Below are 20,903 nucleotides of genomic sequence, written 5' to 3'. Positions count from 1 at the left end.
AGACACCTAGGTATTTGTAGTTATCCACATATTCTAAGTCAGATGAGCGGGCAGGTGCGGGCAGTGATCGGTTGAAGAGCATGCATTTAGTTTTACTTGCATTTAAGAGCAGTTGGAGGCCACAGAAGGAGTGTTGTATGGCATTGAAGCTCGTCTGGAGGTTAGTTAACACAGTGTCCATGAAGGGCCAGAAGTATACAGAATGGTGTCATCTGCATAGAGGTGGATCAGAGAATCACCAGCAGCAAGAGCGACATCATTGATGTATACAGAGAAGAGAGTCGGCCCGAGAATTGAACTCTGTGGCACCCCCATAGAGACTGCCAAAGGTCCGGACAACAGGCCTTCCGATTTGACACACTGAACTCTGTCAGAGAAGTAGTTGGTAAACCAGGCGAGGCAATCATTTGAGAAACCAAGGATGTTGAGTCTGCCGATAAGAATGTGGTGATTGACAGAGTTGAAAGCCTTGGCCAGGTCGATGAATACGGTTGCACAGTAATGTCTCTTATCGATGGCGGTTATGATATCATTTAGGACCTTGAGCGTGGCTGAGGTGCACCCGTGACCAGCTCTGAAACCAGATTGCATAGCGGAGAAGGTACGGTGGGATTCGAAAGGGTCGGAAATTTGTTTGTTAACTTGGCTTTCGAAGACCGTAGAAAGGCAGGGTAGGATAGATATATATAGATATATAGACCCAGTTTGGGTCTAGAGTGCCTCCCCCTTTGAAGAGGGGGATGATCGCGGCAGCTTTCCAATCTTTGGGAATCTCAGATGATATGAAAGAGAGGTTGAACAGGCTAGTGATAGGGGTTGCAACAATTTCGGCAGATAATCTTAGAAAGAGAGGGTTCAGATTGTCTAGCCCGACTGATTTGTAGGGGTCCAGATTTTGCAGCTCTTTCAGAACATCAGCTATCTGGATTTTGGTGAAGGAGAAATCGGGGAGGCTTGGGCGAGTGCAGGGCAGTTGACCGAGGTAGGGGTAGCCAGGTGGAAAGCATGGCCAGCCGTAGAAAAATGCTTATTGAACTTCTCAATTATAGTGGTGACTGTGGTGACAGTGTTTCCTAGCCTCAGTGCAGTGGGCAGCTGGGAGGAGGTGCTCTTATTCTCCATGAACTTTGGCGCCAGTAGGTCTTAGCAGACAGCATTATTAGTGTTATCAGTAGCCTACATTATGAATGGCCTAATACAATGACTATCCTCATTAGAGCCTGATAAAGCTCTTAAAACCTAATGAACTGCAGGTGAGATTGTGACAAGTCAAAGTTTCTGGCCAATCGGGACAGTATAATATAGTAGTTAGACCAAGAGGCAGTTTATCGAAGTCAGCCCAACTGTGAGGCAAAGTGTTACTGTTGTAGTACGATCAAGGCAAGAGCAAGACCATCATCTGTATAGAAAAGCTTTGAGAAAATAATACCTACGAGAAGGATGGCATGAGATTTGAACAGATTTGTGTGTACTGGAATTGAAGTTCTGCTGCAACTGAAGTGAAATCTCACCTCTTTTCTGTTCTGTCCTTTTTCGAGGTCTTTCCTAAAAATGCTGAACTGTTTGGTTAACTGGAACATGCCAACCCCTCCATGCCTACTGGTGCTGTTGCCATGGAGACTTGTCTCTGTTACAGAACTGATTCAGTTACTATGGCAACCTGAAAATCCCCCAAAATGTGGAAAGTGGAGCACGTAACACACACACACACACACACACACACACACACACACACACACACAATGCTCTAATCCACATCTCGTCTGTGTTAATTTTGGCACTTTAAAAAAAATGTAGTCTAGTCTTAGTCATTTTGACGAAAATATCGTTAAGTCTTAGTCACATTTTTGTCATTTGAATAATGATTTAATCTAGTCATTGTCAAAATGACGAAAACATTATTAACATTAACATTATTTCAGCTTTTATTTCTTTCATCACATTCCTAGTGGGTCAGAAGGTTACATACACTTAATTAGTATTTGGTAGCGTTACCTTTAAATTGTTTAACTTGGGTCAAACGTTTTGGGGAGCCTTCCACAACCTTCCCACAATAAATTGGGTGAATTTTGGCCCATTCCTCCTGACAGAGCTGGTGTAACTGAGTCAGGTTTGTAGGCCTCCTTGCTCGCACACACTTTTTCAGTTCTGCCCACAAATTTTCTATAGGATTGAGGTCAGGGCTTTTTGATGACCACTCCAATACCTTGACTTTGTTGTCCTTAAGTCATTTTGCCACAACTTTGGAAGTATGCTTGGGGTCATTGTCCAATTGGAAGAGCCATTTGCGACCAAGCGTTAGGGAGACTTGGCTACGTTGGCTACAGAACATGTATATGAAATGCAGTGGTAAAAGCGTGAGGGTTGTATGAGATTACATATTCAAAGACAGCCTACTTTTCTATAGCCTACTCAAGGGAGAGATAAACATAGCTAGACTGTTGTTTTATTATTAAACTCAGTGCTGCTATTGTTTCTAATGTTGTAAAGCAGCATGTGTTTTTTAACCAGGCAAATGGTAGCTAACTAGAAAGCTGGTGGTGAGATAGTTAGGTGAAGCAAGAGTCACATGCACAGGCTCAGCCTGTCTGCTGCTCTGCCCACACTGATCGATTGCTCAACCGCAGCTTACCAGCTGATGTAGGCTGTGTTTGCCTGGAGTGACCCGTCCTTCCCACTGCTGAACACATTTTTTCTCTTCTCATTTTAGTCAACTGAAATAAATAATAATGTTTCTTTAGTTCTAGTTTTTTTCTGGGTCTATTTTGCCTTAAAAATAGAAAAATGTTTGATTAAAAAAATAATTGTTAACAAAATTAACCCTCCATCACATCAGTCATTCATTAAAGCCAGAGCTCATCATGTGACGAACAGGGATTACAGATTTATTGACCATGTTTAGATTTGTGCAAAACAGATTATCATTCCTCATGCTGTTGTATATGAATATTTATCATACCATTTAATCCCTCCCTGTCCATCTCTATTTCCTCCCTCTCCATATGTTCCCTTGATGAAACACAGTGTCCTCAGATCACAGGTGCAGAGCTTTGGATAAAAGCGGCTGCTAAATAGCATATATTATTATTATTATTATATTATATTATCAAATGCACCCACCCACACAGTCACCCACACTTATACACACATACCCCTCCACCCCCAAACATAGTACAAAAGTACACACCAAATCCCAGTCAGTAAGAGAAAGAAAGCCACAGAGAGTTTCTGAAGAGGCTTATGAAAGGGGCTATAATTACAGAGCACCATAACGAGTAGCTTGGAACAAGGATTTACAAAAGGACTGCATGAGGAACAGAGGCAGAGCAGTGAAGGGCTTCAAACTGCAAGCCTGGGCGACTGATAAGAGATTAACTATGGCCAAGTTCAGTTTTAGTATCGACCTTGATAATGATAACGAATTACACAATTTTCCTAGAAAAGACTAGAGGCAGGGTATATGCACAAGAGTGTGAAATTGACCACAGATGAAATAGCTGATCTCTGCCTTTCTTTTGATGCTAAATCAGTTCATAGCTGATGTTGGTGTTGGTCCGGTAGGTCTGGTAGGGGGGTGAGTTGTCAGTTTTCTGCTTGGTAATGAAGATTAATTAATGACGTTTCCAGTAATTCGAGGATGTCCTTGTTGGCTCGGCAGTTCTAGCTGACGTCAGTTATTGGGCCTACAGCAAGATGGGTTGTTATTGAAACTGTTCTTGAACGCAATGCGACTTTACTACTGTAAGTTGTGACGTAAGAGGCAGGGCTAACCATTTGGAAATCTGCTGTACAATTATGGATGTGTTTATGACTAATTTTGTAGCTTCCCCGTTACGATCCTTCAAAGCAGGGACCGAGAGACTGAAAAACAGCTTCTATCTCAAGGCCATCAGTCTGTTAAACAGCCACCACTAACACTGAGTGGCTGCTGCCAACACACTGACTCAACTCCAGCCACTTTAATAATGGGAATTGATGAGAATTGATGTAAAATACATCACTAACCACTTTAAACAACGCTACTTAATATAATGTTTACATACCCTACATTATTCATCTCATACGTATATGTATATACTGTACCCTATATCATCTACTGCATCTTTATGTAAGACATGTATCACTAGCCACTTTAAACTATGCCACTTTGTTTACATGCCCTACATTACTCATCTCATATGTATATACTGTACTCGATACCATCTACTGCATCTTGCCTATGTCGTTCTGTACCATCACTCATTCATATATCTTTATGTACATATTCTTTATCCCTTTACACTCTGTGTTGTCTGTTCACACTGCTATGCTTTATCTTGGCCAGGTCGCAGTTGTAAAGGAGAACTTGTTCTCAACTAGCCTACCTGGTTAAATAAAGGTGAAATAAAATAAAAATAAAATAAAAGTGTATAAGGTAGTCGTTTTGGAATTGTTAGCTAGATTACTTGTTGGTTATTACGGCATTGTCGGAACTAGAAGCACAAGCATTTCGCTACACTCGCATTAACATCTGCTAACCATATGTATGTGACAAATACATTTGATTTGATTTGACTTTGAGTCTTACTGTAAGCAGATATGAGTGCAAGGCTTGGTACAGTACACAGCAGAGGCCTTAGTATCAGTGTATCATGGGTGAATGAATGGATGGCACACACATCGTGTCTGTGTATGTGGGTCGCCTGACTGCATGCCCTGATTGAGTGAGCCACTCAGCTCATACCGGTTGGGATCGGATCATGGTGGACATAGGGGTGGGCAGGAGTCTGCGTGACTTTCCCCCAGGCGCCGTGTGTCCTTCATGGTGCATAATCAAGCCGCCCTCCACAGCCTAGGCCTCCATCAGCCCAGTAAACATCAAGCCCACACGTCAGACTCCACAGACGTCATCGGCCTATCTAGACCTCAGCATTCTCTCTCTCAACCTCCATGTGTCACATTAATTACATCCTCAACATGGACCTCCTTGATGATGGATCAAATATACTGTCTCTCTCAGCCTCCATCATTCAACTTCACTACATCCACAATCTCTCCCTCTAAAGACATCTGGATAACAAAAAAATGTCATGTAAAATGAGCCCATCAATCTATAATAATCCAAGTACAAATAATATCCGGTGTCTCTAAACCGACACTCCACTTTAACAACCCATCACTTCTCCACTACTGATAAAGGCCTCTAAGCCTCTTTATGTATCCTGTCACTTCGCCCCTTCAACTATCTCACACATGCATCAGGTGAGCCATGCCTGTAGTGTAAAGCAGCATTCCTCACATACTTTCCACATTGTCAAGCTGTGGTATTACCCTACCCAGTTCAGCATTTTCCAATCCTGGTAAGGCAAAGGCTCTGCTGCCACTCGGAAACAACGGCTTCCAATACGAGGGTCAGAGGGTACATGTAAACCCAAAATGTTACTTAGGGAGATTGCCACTCCCTGGTGTGTTGTTATGTGTTAATAACAATTAGACTACGTTACCCAGTAGGCTATGCGGGGGGTTGAAGAATGCCTTGCATGGCTAAACACGTAGTTTTCTAGCTGAAGTATATGTTATTTAAAAGGAGTCATTATATAAGGAACAAACATAACATGGTGTCAGATTGGTAGTCGCTATGACGAGACAGAGATAAGAAAGGAGTAACTCTGCAAATTTCCGCATCGAAAATTGAACATTCTACCACAAGTCAAGTGACGTGAGTAGTCGAAGATGCTAGCTTGCGACAACGGGCCGCAGCAGCGAGAGTGACAGCAGCGAGAGTGAGGCTGCATTGGAATCTGTTGACGAGCAAGTTGATGAGCAACATACGTAAGAGAAATTGACACTGTTCCTGTTCTCCGTCATGGATAGGCTTAGTCCTCCTACTCCTATGCAGTTAATAGGCAATTTAGCTGACAATTGGAAACGTTTCAAGCAGAGATTCAATATCTACCTAGCAGCCAGTGGTGCAGGGGGAGATGATGACAAATTGAAAGCTTCCTTAACATTGACTGTGCTAATGGCTAAATTTGAGGAGTACTTTGTACCAAGCCAGAACGTCACGTTTGAGAGATACAAGTTTTTCTCTCATGATCAGAAACAGGGAGTCAGTTTGGACCCGTAGTTGGCTGAGCTGAACACACTGAGCAAAACTTGTGAATTTGAAAATCTGAAAGACTCACTAGTGAAAGACAGGATAGTCTATGGCATACTTGATAATGGACTCAAGGAGAGATTGCTGCGTGAGCAAGATTTAACTGTGGATAAAGCAGTGAATATGTGTCGAGCAGCTGAAACCACCAGAGCACAAGCTAAAGAGCTGCGTAGGGATGAGGCGTCAGTGCATGCAATAAAAAGAGAGGAGCACCACACGTTACCATTCCTGTGTCTGTGAGAAGAATTCCAAAAACACAGTGAAAAATGGAAAAGACACCATTTGTTGTTTTGTCATGTATTGTTTTATGTATTTCTTTGCATCTTGGGACAGTATATGTCTCACGCCTTACAAAACAAAAAATGCCCTGCACATGGCAAATCATGTAACGACTGTAATGACGCATGGAAAAGATGGACGTCATCACAAAAATGGATGAACATACAGACTGGGTAAGCTCACTGGTTATTGTGGTGAAAAAGTACGGCGATCTCAGGATATGTCTAGACCCGAGAGATCTCAACAAAGCAATCAAGAGAGAGCATTTCAAGTTGCCAACCAGAGAAGAGATAATGTAGCAGTTTGCTGGAGCAAAGTGGTTCAGTAAGCTTCATGCCTCATCAGGATTCTGGCAAATGAAGCTAGATGATGCAAGCTCAAGGCTATGCACATTCAACACACCTGAGGGCAGGTACAGATGTCTTTGTCTACCATATGGGATTCTCTCAGCACTAGAGGTCTACCACAAGACAATCCCCATGATCTTCAAGCGCATCCCAGGAGTGGAGACCTTGATGGATGACATCATCATCTGGGGGTCCACAAAAGAAGAACACAATGCGAGAGTGAGACAAGTGCTGGACCTGACACGGAACGTCAACCTAAAACTAAACAAGGACAAATGCGAGTTTGGTGTGAAAACACTTACCTTCGTGGGAGACGTACTTTCAGAGGAGTCAAACCAGACCCGAGGAAAACATCAGCCATCAACAACATGGAGCGCCCGAAGAACAAGGACGATGTGAGACGCTTCATGGGCATGATCACCTACTGTACAAAGTTCATACCTCAACTGTCAGCACTGTCCGCTCCACTCAGATGTCTTTTGGAACAGAAAAATGAATGGGAATGGTCCCATGAACAGGAAAACTGCTTCAAAAACCTAAAGAAGACAATCACAGAAGAGCCAGTGCTCAGGTTCTATGATCCAGAGAAAAGCACAAGGATTTCTGCAGACGCGTCACAGTTTGGCCTGGGAGCAGTTTTTCTGCAATAGCATGACGACACATGGCAACCCGTCGCTTATGCGTCCAGAGCCTTGACAGGCACAGAGATAAGGTATGCACAAATAGAGAAAGAACTGCTGGCGAGCACATACGCTTGCGAAAGGTTTCACCAATACGTCTACGGACAAGACTTCGATGTAGAAACCGACCACAAACCATTGGTGTCAATCATGTCTAAGCCTCTGAATGATTATCCAATGAGAATCCAGAGAATGTTGATCAGACTGCAAAAGTATGATGTGAAGATGATCTATACCCCGGGAAAGTTCTTGTTCGCCGCCGACACTCTTTCTCGAGCAGTTGAGAAGAAGAGCTTCGACACACAGAAAAACACTGAGATTCAAGCCTACGTCGACCTGATCGTAGCATCACTTCCTGTGTCTTCTGAGAGAATGGAGCAGATCAAAAGAGAGACCGCAGCTGACCAAACAATGACAGAGTTGAAAGAAACAACACTGATAGGATGACCCGCACAGAAAAACAACTGTCCGAGGAGAATACAGGATTACTGGATGTGCAGAGCAGAGCTCACCTATGTGGATGACATAGTGTTCAAAGGCAACAAGATTGACACTACGCAAAGAAATGCTACAGAAAATAGACGAGGGCCACTTGGGTGAGGAAAAATGCAAACGACGAGCACGAGAAGTAATATACTGGCCAAGAATGAACCAGGAAATCAGCCAGACCACTGCTTCATGTGAACTGTGTTTGACCTACAGGCCAAAGCAGCAAGCAGAGCCGCTAATGCCTGATCCAGTACACAACAGACCCTACTACAAAGTTGGAGTTGACCTTTTTGACTGCAATGGCAAAAGTCACATTGTTGTTACCAACTACTACTCAAACTACCCTGAAGTAGCAACACTGCCAGCTACCTCCAGCAAAGCTGTAATCATCTACCTGAAATTAGTCTTTGCAAGACATGGGGTTGCGTCTGAACTGTACTCAGACAATGGCCCACAGTTCTCAAGTTCCGAATTTCGATCGTTCACTAACGACTGGGGATTCCGACACAACACCTCCAGCCCCAACTACCCAAGGTCCAATGGCTTAGCAGAGAGTTCAGTCAAAATTGTCAAAGGTCTGATGAAAAAGGCACACGATGGAAAGGAGGATTTCCTAAAAATCTGAACTACCGCAGCGCACCGCTGCAGAACGGACTTTCACCTGCACAAATATTGATGGAACGTCGCATCAGAACCAACCTACCCATCCATGAGGACTTGCTAACACCCAGAGGTGCTCACAAAGTCAAACTCGCAAAGAAAAAACAGAAAGACAAACAAAAACAGCGACACAACAAAAGTGCAAGACACTTACCTGAACTGAAACCTGGAGATCATGTACGACTCCGAGACATCACTACAGGAACCTGGATGCAGCAAGGGTGTGTGCAGAGAGAAGTTGCAACGCGATCCTATGAGATCCAAACGGAGCATGGATCACAACTGAGACGAAACAGAGTGGATCTAAGGCTTCAGCCATTCACTAAGGGACTGAGGATCACCAGGAGGATACTGCTGAAGCGTCAAATGCCTTTAGAAATGGACAATTCAGTCAGAACACCCTGACTGACAATGAACGCTGTCCAAATGTTTCAGGAAGCACTTCAGCAGAACGACCAAAAAGGACTGTCAGAGCCCCTGAAAGGCTTATTGAGAATTGCTGAAAAAAAGGGGCACCTGGACTGAATGTTTTGTTAATGTGAAAAGAAAAGAGCCACAATAGACTATTGTTGGACAGACTATATTTAGTTGGAAAAAATACAAATTGGGGGGAAAGAAATGTGTGTTATTGAAAATTGTATGTTATGCAGGTTGAGTAAACAAATGTGATGTGACGTGTAGTTGCATTAAAAAGTAGTTTTCTTTTAATTAAAGGAAAAAATATGTGTTGGTATGTGTTAATAACATTTAGACTACGCTACCTAGCAGGCTATGCGGGGGGTTGAAGAATGTCTTGCATGGCTAAACATGGAGTTTTCTAGCTGAAGTATATGTTCATTAAAAGTAGTAAACCTACACCCCATTTTGTCATTATATAAGGAACAAACATAACACCTGGTTCTACCAGCCTACTACTTTACACAATACCAAATATTTTCCGCTCTTGTAGTTTTTCTGGATTGCTGAGAATAATCTGAGCCCTAACACGAGGGTCATAAACGTGCTACAACAGGTGTGGCAGTCACAGACGTCTCAGCCGGTCTGAAAACAAAGAAAATCATCTCAACTGCATAACAGGATAAACTTTCAAATAGTGTGACGCATGTAATGAAAAGTGTCCTTAATTTTTCCTTTGTGCACTCATAGACCCCAAGACCAGTCCATCGACAGGCAAAGGGACATTCTCTAAATCATATAAACTCCATTTAGTTAATTGTTTTAATTGAGTTGTGAACTGCCATTGACCTTGGCTGTGAAAGAGGTGTAACTGGGTGGACAGGGTGAAGGAGTGACATCAGATTCAGTCCTCTTTATTCTCTCCATGAACCACACCTGTGTAGAAGAAGTGACTCATTTTCCCACAGGATGGCTTATTTAAACAGACTTCCTCCCTGCAAGTGTGGTGTGCCATGGTGACACAAGAGTATTTCAGTGGTCAATTTAACAGCCCTGTCATTTCTATTTACTCTTTCCTCTCACAACCCCCCCCCCCCCACCTTATTTTACAACCCCCCCCCCCCCACCTTATTGTACAACCCCCCCCCCCCCCACCTTATTTTACAACCCCCCCCCCCCACCCTCCACCTTATTTTACAACACCCCCCAACCTCCACCTTATTTTACAACCCCCCCCCCCCACACCCTCCACCTTATTTTACAACACCCCGTGCCCCTCCCATCCCTTTCCTAGAAGTATTATGCGCTCAATGACAGGAAAGTCCTTTTCCACAAAGAAATGTCTTTATTTTACTTCCAACATACAACATACTGTTGACACACAGGTATACAAGAGAGGTATCTTGCAAAAAAACTAGATTCACTAATGTCATCAGAACAGAACATTTAGAACAGTAATATGGAATGTAGTAATTATTTTCTCCATTTTGTTTCTCATTTTTTTTGTTTAGTTTATTTTTAAGAAATATTTCAAATAAATAAAGATTCTATATACACTTTCTCTATATAGTATTTATTGTCCTAATCAATATATTCTCTTCTTCAGTTACCATTTCAGGAATGACCAACAAAGAAAGTTACAAAGTATTGAAGTAATCCCCTTATTACCCCCTACTTTAAATGTCGATGATTTAGGGACAAAACAGTACGGGGGGGGGGGGGGGGGGGTGTATGGTGGAAATATGAAATGTCAGCCATAGGAGAGCGAGGAGATCACTCGTTACAAAGCTGCCAGCCCCGTTCAGTCTGTACAGAAGCAACCCCCACTCGTGTGTGCTGTGCTGTTGGGGGAATATCAGTCCAAACTCTATCCACAAACACCTCATGTCACCTTACAGTTTAATAAGCACCAAGTCTGACTCCCAGAACTACACTTAAGCTTTACGTCTCTCTCTCAGAGAGACCATACAGTAAAGAAAACAGTCTGTAACAGAGGAGCAGAGAGGTGGAAACAAGAGGAAAGGAGGACAGAACGATGCAGTAGTCCTTGAGCCTGTTAATAGAGTCTCAGTCACAATCTCTCCCACCACATAGAAAAGAAAGAAAGGAAGAAAGAGAACGGTCACAGAGACAAGATGCAAACGAGTGCACAAGTGGTCCTGTCCCATGTTGGTTCAGGGGGAGGGTGGGGAGTGCAGAACCGACTTCAGCGTGGCCTCTCCCCCGGGCCAGAAACTCCCTGGTTGTCCCCTACAGTAGGTGGGGGGTCAGACCCCCAGCCGTGTGGTGGCCATTAGGACCAGGCCATTGTCGGAGGAGGGTAAAGCAGGGCTACAGCTACAGCTCAGTGCTGTTATTCCCAGGTTAGGTTTGAGTTTCCCAGAGTGGAGGCTCAGTCATTAGTCGGCGCTGTGCTCCTCCAGCTGGGAGATGATGGTGATGAGGTTTTGCAGGCCGAAGATGTAGCCGCTGTCCTGACCCTCATGCACAACACTGTCCTCCCCGTAATGGCGACATGTCGTATGAGCAAAGTCTATCATCCTCACATCCACTGCCGGGCTGCTGGCCTCCCCTGCTGCACCACGGGACGAGCGACCGACGCTACCGTTACTGCTACCGTTACTGCTACCGTTACTGCTACCTCCAGCACTGCTGCCAGCTGCCGAGCCACGGGTGAACCCAAACGCCCCCTCTTCCTCTTCCTCATCTGAGAGCTCGTCCTCATCACCCTCCTCTCCTCCGCGGTGGCGTCGAGTGGGGGGGCGAGGGCGGGGGGGCTCCCCATCATAGATGATGAGGAGGGAGGAGGAGTAGAAGCGGTAAGACTCGCAGGACTCCAGGGTTTCCTGCATCTCCCGGAGCTTCCGCAGCACCGGGGAGAGCAGCTCGCGCCGCAGACGCTGCCCATCGTGGAAGAACTGGAAAAGGGCCTCTTTGAAGCCCGGCAGGCTCAGCTTCCTCCCGTGGTACTTGTTCATGAACATCAGCTGGCCTGAGTCTGACTGGTACACCTGCATGCCACAAAGCCGGACACCGATGGAGGCGGAAGTGCTCTGTTGACATTTGCGGATCTGGTTGGCCTTCTTCTCCTCTGATGCATCGTCACCATGCTGCCGCGTGCCCATCTTCAGGTCCAGCACGCACGGCACCGCGTGACGCCATGTCAGGTTCTCCAACAGGATGAATTTGTATTGGTTGCGATGTTTGGAGTTCTCCTTCATCCTCTGGAGGTGCTGCTGGTGGCATTTCAGACTCCAGGGGTTGTGTTTGATCTGCTTCCGATCTAGGCTGTAGCGGAGAACTTCAGCCTGCTGCTGCACCTCCGCACCATTATAACTACACACACAGGGAGGAAAGAGAGGTTAGATATCTGCCAATCACCATACAGTACATATTTGCTGTATAGAATCTATGAATCTATGTTGGTGTTTGGATATATTTGTATATACAGTATGTGTACCGATGTAACAGTGTATGTGCTCACCTTTTGCTCTTGTTCTCTTTAGTGCTCTGTCTGACCCGGTCTTTGCTGTAGTTGTCATTATCTAGCAATAGGGACGATGATTTCTTGTTGCCCCACTTGATCATCTTACTCTTAGGCTCGCATTCAGCTGAGGGGTCCTTGTTTTCCATGTTCTCTGGTTCATTGTGGAGGGGGTAAGCGATGAGACACAGGTTGCCCTCTTCATCTTCCTCAAAGCTGACTGACACCACACCTGAGAGAGGGAGAGATGGAGGGAAGCGGGAAAGAGAACGATAGGAAGGCGGTTAGTACCCGGCATTGTATTTTTTAATGCTATGATGAAGCCAAAACCTCCCAGTAACTGGTTAGTCATAGGCAGTTCTTACCAACTGGGTCCTGCTTCCAGCCAAATACACTCTGTAAAGAGAAAGACAAACACAAACAAACACAGGCTTTCCTATTGAGGGAGCAGAGAGAGAGAGCGGGTAGGGGGGCAAGGAGGCAGTAGAGAGAGAGAGTGGGTAGGGGGGCAAGGGGGCAGCAGAGAGAATGGGTAGGGGGGCAAGGAGGCAGCAGAGAGAGAGAGAGTGGGTAGGGGGGCAAGGAGGCAGCAGAGAGAGAGAGTGGGTAGGGGGGGGCAAGGAGGCAGCAGAGAGAGAGAGCGGGTAGGGGGCAAGAAGGCAGCAGAGAGAGAGAGCGGGTAGGGGGGCAAGGAGGCAGCAGAGAGAGAGAGTGGGTAGGGGGGGCAAGGAGGCAGCAGAGAGAGAGAGCGGGTAGGGGGGGCAAGGAGGCAGCAGAGAGAGAGAGCGGGTAGAGGGGCAAGGAGGCAGCAGAGAGAACTGTTAGGGGGGCAAGGAGGCAGCAGAGAGAGAGAGCGGGTAGGGGGGCAAGGAGGCAGCAGAGAGAGAGAGCGGGTAGGGTGGGCAAGGAGGCATCAGAGAGAGAGAGCGCGGGTAGGGGGCAAGGAGGCAGCAGAGAGAGAGAGCGGGTAGGGGGGCAAGTAGGCAGCAGAGAGAGAGAGAGCGGGTAGGGGGGCAAGTAGGCAGCAGAGAGAGAGAGAGCGGGTAGGGGGGCAAGTAGGCAGCAGAGAGAGAGAGCGGGTAGGGGGGCAAGTAGGCAGCAGAGAGAGAGAGAGCGGGTAGGGGGGCAAGGAGGCAGCAGAGAGAGAGAGCGGGTAGGGGGGCAAGTAGGCAGCAGAGAGAGAGAGAGCGGGTAGGGGGGCAAGTAGGCAGCAGAGAGAGAGAGCGGGTAGGGGGGCAAGTAGGCAGCAGAGAGAGAGAGAGCGGGTAGGGGGGCAAGTAGGCAGCAGAGAGAGAGAGAGCGGGTAGGGGGGCAAGGAGGCAGCAGAGAGAGAGAGCGGGTAGGGGGGCAAGTAGGCAGCAGAGAGAGAGAGAGCGGGTAGGGGGGCAAGTAGGCAGCAGAGAGAGAGAGAGCGGGTAGGGGGGCAAGTAGGCAGCAGAGAGAGAGAGCGGGTAGGGGGGCAAGTAGGCAGCAGAGAGAGAGAGAGCGGGTAGGGGGGCAAGTAGGCAGCAGAGAGAGAGAGAGCGGGTAGGGGGGCAAGTAGGCAGCAGAGAGAGAGAGAGCGGGTAGGGGGGCAAGTAGGCAGCAGAGAGAGAGAGAGCGGGTAGGGGGGCAAGGAGGCAGCAGAGAGAGAGAGCGGGTAGGGGGGCAAGTAGGCAGCAGAGAGAGAGAGAGCGGGTAGGGGGGCAAGTAGGCAGCAGAGAGAGAGAGCGGGTAGGGGGGCAAGTAGGCAGCAGAGAGAGAGAGAGCGGGTAGGGGGGCAAGTAGGCAGCAGAGAGAGAGAGAGCGGGTAGGGGGGCAAGTAGGCAGCAGAGAGAGCGGGTAGGGGGGCAAGTAGGCAGCAGAGAGAGAGAGAGCGGGTAGGGGGGCAAGTAGGCAGCAGAGAGAGAGAGAGCGGGTAGGGGGGCAAGTAGGCAGCAGAGAGAGAGAGAGCGGGTAGGGGGGCAAGTAGGCAGCAGAGACAGAGAGAGCGGGTAGGGGGGCAAGTAGGCAGCAGAGACAGAGAGAGCGGGTAGGGGGGCAAGGGGGCAGCAGACAGAGAGAGAGCGGGTAGGGGGGCAAGTAGGCAGCAGAGACAGAGAGAGCGGGTAGGGGGGCAAGTAGGCAGCAGAGACAGAGAGAGCGGGTAGGGGGGCAAGTAGGCAGCAGAGACAGAGAGAGCGGGTAGGGGGGCAAGTAGGCAGCAGAGACAGAGAGAGCGGGTAGGGGGGCAAGTAGGCAGCAGAGACAGAGAGAGCGGGTAGGGGGGCAAGTAGGCAGCAGAGACAGAGAGAGCGGGTAGGGGGGCAAGTAGGCAGCAGAGACAGAGAGAGCGGGTAGGGGGGCAAGGAGGCAGCAGCAACAACAATGTATGTGTTCCCAAGTACTTCAAATGTGTACGTGAGAATGAACCCAAGAAGCAAAGAGATACACAAACACCACAGGAGGCTCGAATGTATGACACTCAGTCCAACCTTTATTGAGAAACTACCAAACACACCCAAAACCACACATTAACTGATACACATAGTGTTACAATGTTTCAAGGCAACCCAAAGGAAACGACAGCAAAGATACACTGTATAAACTCAAAAACAACCATGACAACAACACACCTGAATTATATTTCATAAAGATACAACAGTTCCATCAAGTCGGGCATTTTGTGAGCACCGTCTCTATATTTTAAGAGTCCATTCAGGTTTGACTTGCTTTTTTATACAGCATTTCAAGGCAATAATCCAAACACACTAACAAATTAAAAAGGGAAGGGATGGATGGAGTGGTGGGGGGGAGGGTGGTGGGATGGAGGGTGGTGGGAAGGAGGGTGGTGGGAGGGACAGGGTGGTGGGGAGGAGGGTGGTGGGAGGGACAGGGTGGTGGGAGGAGGGTGGTGGGAAGGACAGGGTGGTGGGGAGGAGGGTGGTGGGAAGGACAGGGTGGTGGGAAGGACAGGGTTGTGGGGAGGAGGGTGGTGGGAAGGACAGGGTGGTGGGGAGGAGGGTGGTGGGAAGGACAGGGTGGTGGGGAGGAGGGTGGTGGGAAGGACAGGGTGGTGGGAAGGACAGGGTGGTGGGAAGGACAGGGTGGTGGGAAGGACAGGGTGGTGGGGAGGACAGGGTGGTGGGGAGGAGGGTGGTGGGAAGGACAGGGTGGTGGGGAGGAGGGTGGTGGGAAGGACAGGGTGGTGGGGAGGAGGGTGGTGGGAAGGACAGGGTGGTGGGAAGGACAGGGTGGTGGGGAGGACAGGGTGGTGGGGAGGAGGGTGGTGGGAAGGACAGGGTGGTGGGGAGGAGGGTGGTGGGTCTCCAGAACACTTTCATAGAAAACTGTACACACTTACTTATTCCTAGGATCATTTATGATGCGTTCCCCAAACATGCACACACCCCTACCCCACTCTACCTAATAAACCCCTGTAGAAGGGCCTGCGTATTGCAACCCTCTCTGCAGGCTGGGGGAAGGGGGCAGTGGGTGTCAAGACAGGATGAGCAAACATCACAGCTGCAGGGGCTGACAGATAAATTAGAGAGAGAGAGGGAGGGATTGGGAGATGGAGAGAGATAGGGAGGAGGATGGATATTCAGCATCACATTGAATATAAACATGATAATAAGACTGACAACAAAAGCAAATCCCAGCCTTTCTGAAATACAAACAAAAGCATCCCTGGTTTACACTGGAGGGAAGGTTCTATGCAGCATCAAGACAGACCCTTCATTAGGGCCTATGTGTATGAGGTGATAACGGGTGTGTTGGCCAGTGACATGGAGGACAATGGGACCCAGTGCTTATCTCTCTTCTGCAGCTCCCGCCTTTAGTGATGTCATGCACAGTGATGTCACTACCCTGCAGCAGTTAACCCTCTACTGGCCAGGCCTGTTTCAACTGTCAGAGCTGCACTGTCAGCGGGGCATGTGAGGATGAGTGTTTAAGTGCCTGCGACTCATGTGTTTTGTGAGTATGCGAGTGTGTGAACGTGACTGTATATGGGCCAACATACGTTTGTAAGAGTGTGAGAGTGTGTGTAAAAGTGTTTTGAGCAGAAGTGAATGTGTTTGTTATGTAATATTCTCAGTGTCACCAGACATCTGTGCTATTCTTTCTACAGCTTCATCTCCCATCCAAATCACACGGGGGTTTTTTATAGTTCCACGACGCATTGCTGCGGAGTCAGATACCACGCTAGTGCCTCAACTCTGTCACATGGCCAGGGTAGGAGTGACTTGATAGAAAGTGTGTGTGAGATGTGCGTGAGTAGGCCGATCTGTGAGTGCAAGTGTCAGGAGACACCGTATGTAGCATCACGGTCAATGAAAAACAACACAGAGTGAGATTTTCCACCCAAGGTGTGTGAGAGTGTTTGTGTGTGTATTCGTTAACCACACATTTTTTTTATTGAACCTTTATTTAACTATCCATGACAGGCTGATATCCAGTCAGACACCGCTATCTCTCCCACTCAGCATTCCGTCTCTGATGATCAGCCCCATTATTATTGAGTATGCTGGGAACTGGATCCTTCCTCCAGGAACTTTAGCCCTCTTCGGAGATGCAGGCAGGTGCAGGGCTACTGGGCTTTTATCCCTACTGTCAGGAGAGGGCCTGGGGCCGACTATGGTCTGAGCAGACAAGATAGTGATACTGTTGGTCCTCTGTGATATTTCAAAGGTGATCGAATCCAATGGAACAAAATATAATATAAAACACATGAAATCCTGTTTGTGTGACTGACACCCAACCAAGGACACCTTTGTGTGGGAGGGTTGTCTCTGTCTAATGCAGAATGCCTGGCTCACACCTATCCATCAGGGGATAAAGATCCTGTCATACACACCCCCACCACCATTACATAACCTGACACTGCAGAGCCCTGATGTATCATGCAGTCACATACTGTCTGTCCCCACTCCCCCACTTAAGCACCACCATGAAACAAATCCCTTTGTGCTGCTGTGGTACTGCCATCTCCAGTGACCTTCTGTAATCCTAAATGCAGCTAATGTTACAAAACACTGCAGCTGACCATATCAGTGGAGAAACCAGGGAGAGATTACGAGGTGGATGTAGAAAGATAGAGAGAGAAGATGGGAGATGGGGAGAGAAATGTGGGGCAGTAGCAGTGGCGCACACAGCATAATGGATGTTATTCAGATGATAGTAGCGTTATATTGTAGGTTTAGGTTGGACCAGGGAATAAGCTTACCTCTGTACTGGGGGGTGAACTTCCTCATTTCGGGGGGCAGGCTCTTGTAGAACTGGTGTTCTCGGGGGATGAGGGGCTTGCAGATGGTCTGGTCGCCGAAACGCAGTACGCAAGAGTGGCCCCCCACCTGGTGCACAAAGGGCTCAAGCATCACCCCTTTCCCGGGATAGGGAAGCGTCCCGTCTGCCTGCATAAGGGCTTCTAGAGCAGGACTCATCCTCACTCCGCATCGGACAGCTAAACTGGAGGGGCCCACGATGAGGCTGCTCGGGCTGCCTATCTTCTGGCTGTACCGCTCTTTTTCGCTGGGGGGCGTTAGAGGACACCTGCTCGGACAGCAGAGACCACAGCAGGAAAAAGAAAGGGTGCAGCAGGAAGGAGAAGAGAAAAAACGTTTAGTTCCCCGTGCTATCCTGGTCCGAAAGCAGAGTAGTATAGTCCAGGTTTGGGTTAAGGTAATCTCCCTGTGTACGTAGTGCTAGTAAATCATTATTTTCGACAGGTCTGGGGATGTAGGTTGTGTGTGAGAGCGAGTGTAGATTGTTCCTGACTCTGTCTGTCGCCGATACTGAACTGGGGTCTGTACTGAGCTCAGATCAAGAAAAATATAAAAACAGGTCGGCCCCGCCTCATACCCGCTTCAGCCTATCAGAGCTCAGCAGCTGTTGTTGGGTGGGAACTAAGCACTGAGATCAGGAACAAGCAAACAAAGGAAGGAGAGCACTGCAGAGAGAGAGAGAGAGAGAGAGAGAGAGAGAGAGAGAGAGAGAGAGAGAGAGAGAGAGAGAGAGAGAGAGAGAGAGAGAGAGAGAGAGAGAGAGAGAGAGAGAGAGAGAGAGAGAGAGAGAGAGAGAGAGAGAGAGAGAGAGAGAGAGAGAGAGAGAGAGAGAGAGAGAGAGAGAGAGAGAGAGAGAGAGAGAGAGAGAGAGAGAGAGAGAGAGAGAGAGAGAGAGAGAGAAATGAAATACATAGGCCAGTACGTTAATATCTGTGGAATTGGTTACTGCTTCTGAAACATTCTACTTAGCATTCCGATGCCACTGCAGAAGAGAATTTGAATCTGGGAGAGAGAGACCCACGTGAAAAAAATACTATAGTGCTTTTTGCAGACTTTAATGTAGTATTTACTGTGGTGTTTTTGTTGACTGTAGTATTTACTGAAGGGGGAGTTTCTCCTTGAGGAAACTCTACTGGAGAAATACCAAAATATTTTCTGTAGATAGCAAGGACTTGGTTCTGAATGGTGGTGTAAAGTACTTAAGTAAAAATACTTTGAAGTGCTACTGAAGTAGTTTTTGGGGGTATCTGTACTTTACTAATGATATATTTTACAACTTTTACTTGACTACATTCCTCAAGAAAATAATGTACTTTTTACTCCATACATTTTCCCCGACACCCAAAAGTTCTAGTTACATTTTGAATGCTTAGCAGGACAGGAAGATTGTCCAATACACACACTCACCAAGAGAACATCTCTGGCATCTCTACTGCTTCTGATTTGATGGACTCACTAAACACAAATCAAATCAAGTTTGATTAGTCACATGTGCCCAATACAACAGGTGTAGACCTCACAGTGATATGCTTACTTACGAGCCCCTAACCAACAGTGCAGTTTCAAAAAATACAGATAAGAATAAGAGATAAAAGTAACAAGTAACTAAAGAGCAGCAGTAAAAAAAAAAAAATATATATATATATATATATATATATATATATATATATATATATATATATATATATATATATATATATATATATATACAGGGGGGTGCCAGTACAAAGTCAATGTGTGTGTGTGTGGGGGGGGGGGGGGGGGGGGGGCACCGGTTAGTTGAGGTAGTATGTACATGTAGGTAGACTTAATTAAAGTGACTATGCATAGATGACAATAGAGAGTGGCAGTGGTGTGGGGCAATGCAAATCGTCTCAGTAGCCATTTGACTAGATGTTCAGGAGTCTTATGGCTTCTAAATAGAAGCTATTTAGAAGCCTCTTGGACCTAGACTTGGCACTCCGGTACCTCTTGCCATGTGGTAGCAGAGAGAACAGTCTATGACTAGGGTGGCTGGAGTCTTTGACAATTTTTAGGGCCTTTCTCTGACACCACCTGGTGTAGAGGTCCTGGGTGGCAGGAAGCTTATGTACTGGGCCATTCACACTACCCTCTGTAGTGCATTTTTTTAAACCTTTATTCAACTAGGCAAGCCAGTTAAGAACAAATATCTTATTTACAATGACGGCCTAGGAACAGTGGGTTAACTGCCTTGTTCAGAAAGACAGATTTTTTTTACCTTGTCAGCTTAGGGATTCGATCTAGCTACCTTTCGTTTACTGGCCCAATGCTCTAACCACTAGGCTACCTGCCTCAGTGCCTTGCGGTAAGAGGCCGAGCAGTTGCCATAACAGGCAGGCAGTGGTGCAACCAGTCAGGATGCTCTCGATGGTGCAGCTGAAGAACCTTTTGAGTATCTGAGGGCCCATGCCAAATCTCTCCTGGGGGGAATAGGTTTTGTCGTGCCCGCTTCACGAATGTCATGGTGTGCTTGGACCATGTTAGTTTGTTGGTGATGTGGACACCAAGGAACTTGAAGCTCTCAACCTGCTCCACTGCAGCCCCGTCAATGAGAATGGGGTCATGCAAATGCAATGATAGTATTGGACTCGTGCCTGGCCGTGCAGTCATGAGTGAACAGGGAGTACAGGAGGGGGCTGAGCATGCATCCCTGAGGGGTTGAGGATCAGCGTGGTGGATGTGTTGTTACCTACCCTTACCACCTGGGGGCGGCCTGTCAGGAAGTCCAGGATCCAGTTGCACCGGGAGGTTTTATGTCCCAGGGTCCTTAGCTTATTGATGAGCTTTGAGGGCACTATGGTGTTGAACGCTGAGCTGTAGTCAATGAACAGCATTCTCACATAGGTGTTAATTTGTTCAGGTGGGAAAGGGCAGTGTGGAGTGCAATAGAGACTGCATCATCTGTTGATCTGTTGGGGCGGTATTCAAATTGGAGTGGGTCTAGGGTTTCTGGGAGGATGGTGTTGATGTGAGCCATTACCAGCCTTTCAATGCACTTCATGGCTACAGACGTGAGTGCTACGGGTCGGAAGTCATTTAGGCAGGTTACCTTGTTCTTGGGCACAGGCACTATGGTGGTCTGCTTAAAACATGTTGGTATTACAGACTCGGGACAGGGAGAGGTTGAAGACACTTGCTAGTTGGTCAGCGCATGCTCGCAGTACATGT

General features: G+C 47.3%; 1 protein-coding gene across 1 annotated transcript; it reads right to left on the bottom strand.

Moving 5' to 3' along the window:
• Positions 1-10,309: 10,309 nt before the first annotated feature.
• Positions 10,310-18,262, bottom strand: LOC110494284 (inositol hexakisphosphate kinase 2). Its single transcript, XM_021569229.2, has 3 exons — positions 17,657-18,262; positions 12,472-12,703; positions 10,310-12,323 (listed from the first exon to the last, which is right to left on the bottom strand). Exons 1-3 carry the CDS (start codon positions 17,871-17,873, stop codon positions 11,387-11,389), a joined length of 1,386 nt encoding a protein of 461 aa, XP_021424904.2. The 5' UTR covers positions 17,874-18,262; the 3' UTR covers positions 10,310-11,386.
• Between the last annotated feature and the right edge of the window lie 2,641 nt (positions 18,263-20,903).

Source organism: Oncorhynchus mykiss, chromosome 17 (genome assembly GCF_013265735.2).
Source record: "Oncorhynchus mykiss isolate Arlee chromosome 17, USDA_OmykA_1.1, whole genome shotgun sequence".
Taxonomy (NCBI): domain Eukaryota; kingdom Metazoa; phylum Chordata; class Actinopteri; order Salmoniformes; family Salmonidae; genus Oncorhynchus; species Oncorhynchus mykiss.
Note: the sequence above shows the minus strand (reverse complement) of the source record. Positions and strands in the feature narration are given on the sequence as shown.

Coding starts and splice junctions, on each gene's coding strand:
- LOC110494284 (XM_021569229.2), bottom strand. CDS start 17,873: ATGAGTCCTGCTCTAGAAGCCCTTATGCAGGCAGACGGGACGCTTCCC. Junction 12,704..17,656: donor GTTCACCCCCCAGTACAGAG/GTAAGCTTATTC, acceptor TCCCTCTCTCAG/GTGTGGTGTCAGTCAGCTTT. Junction 12,324..12,471: donor AAAGAGAACAAGAGCAAAAG/GTGAGCACATAC, acceptor CTGTGTGTGTAG/TTATAATGGTGCGGAGGTGC.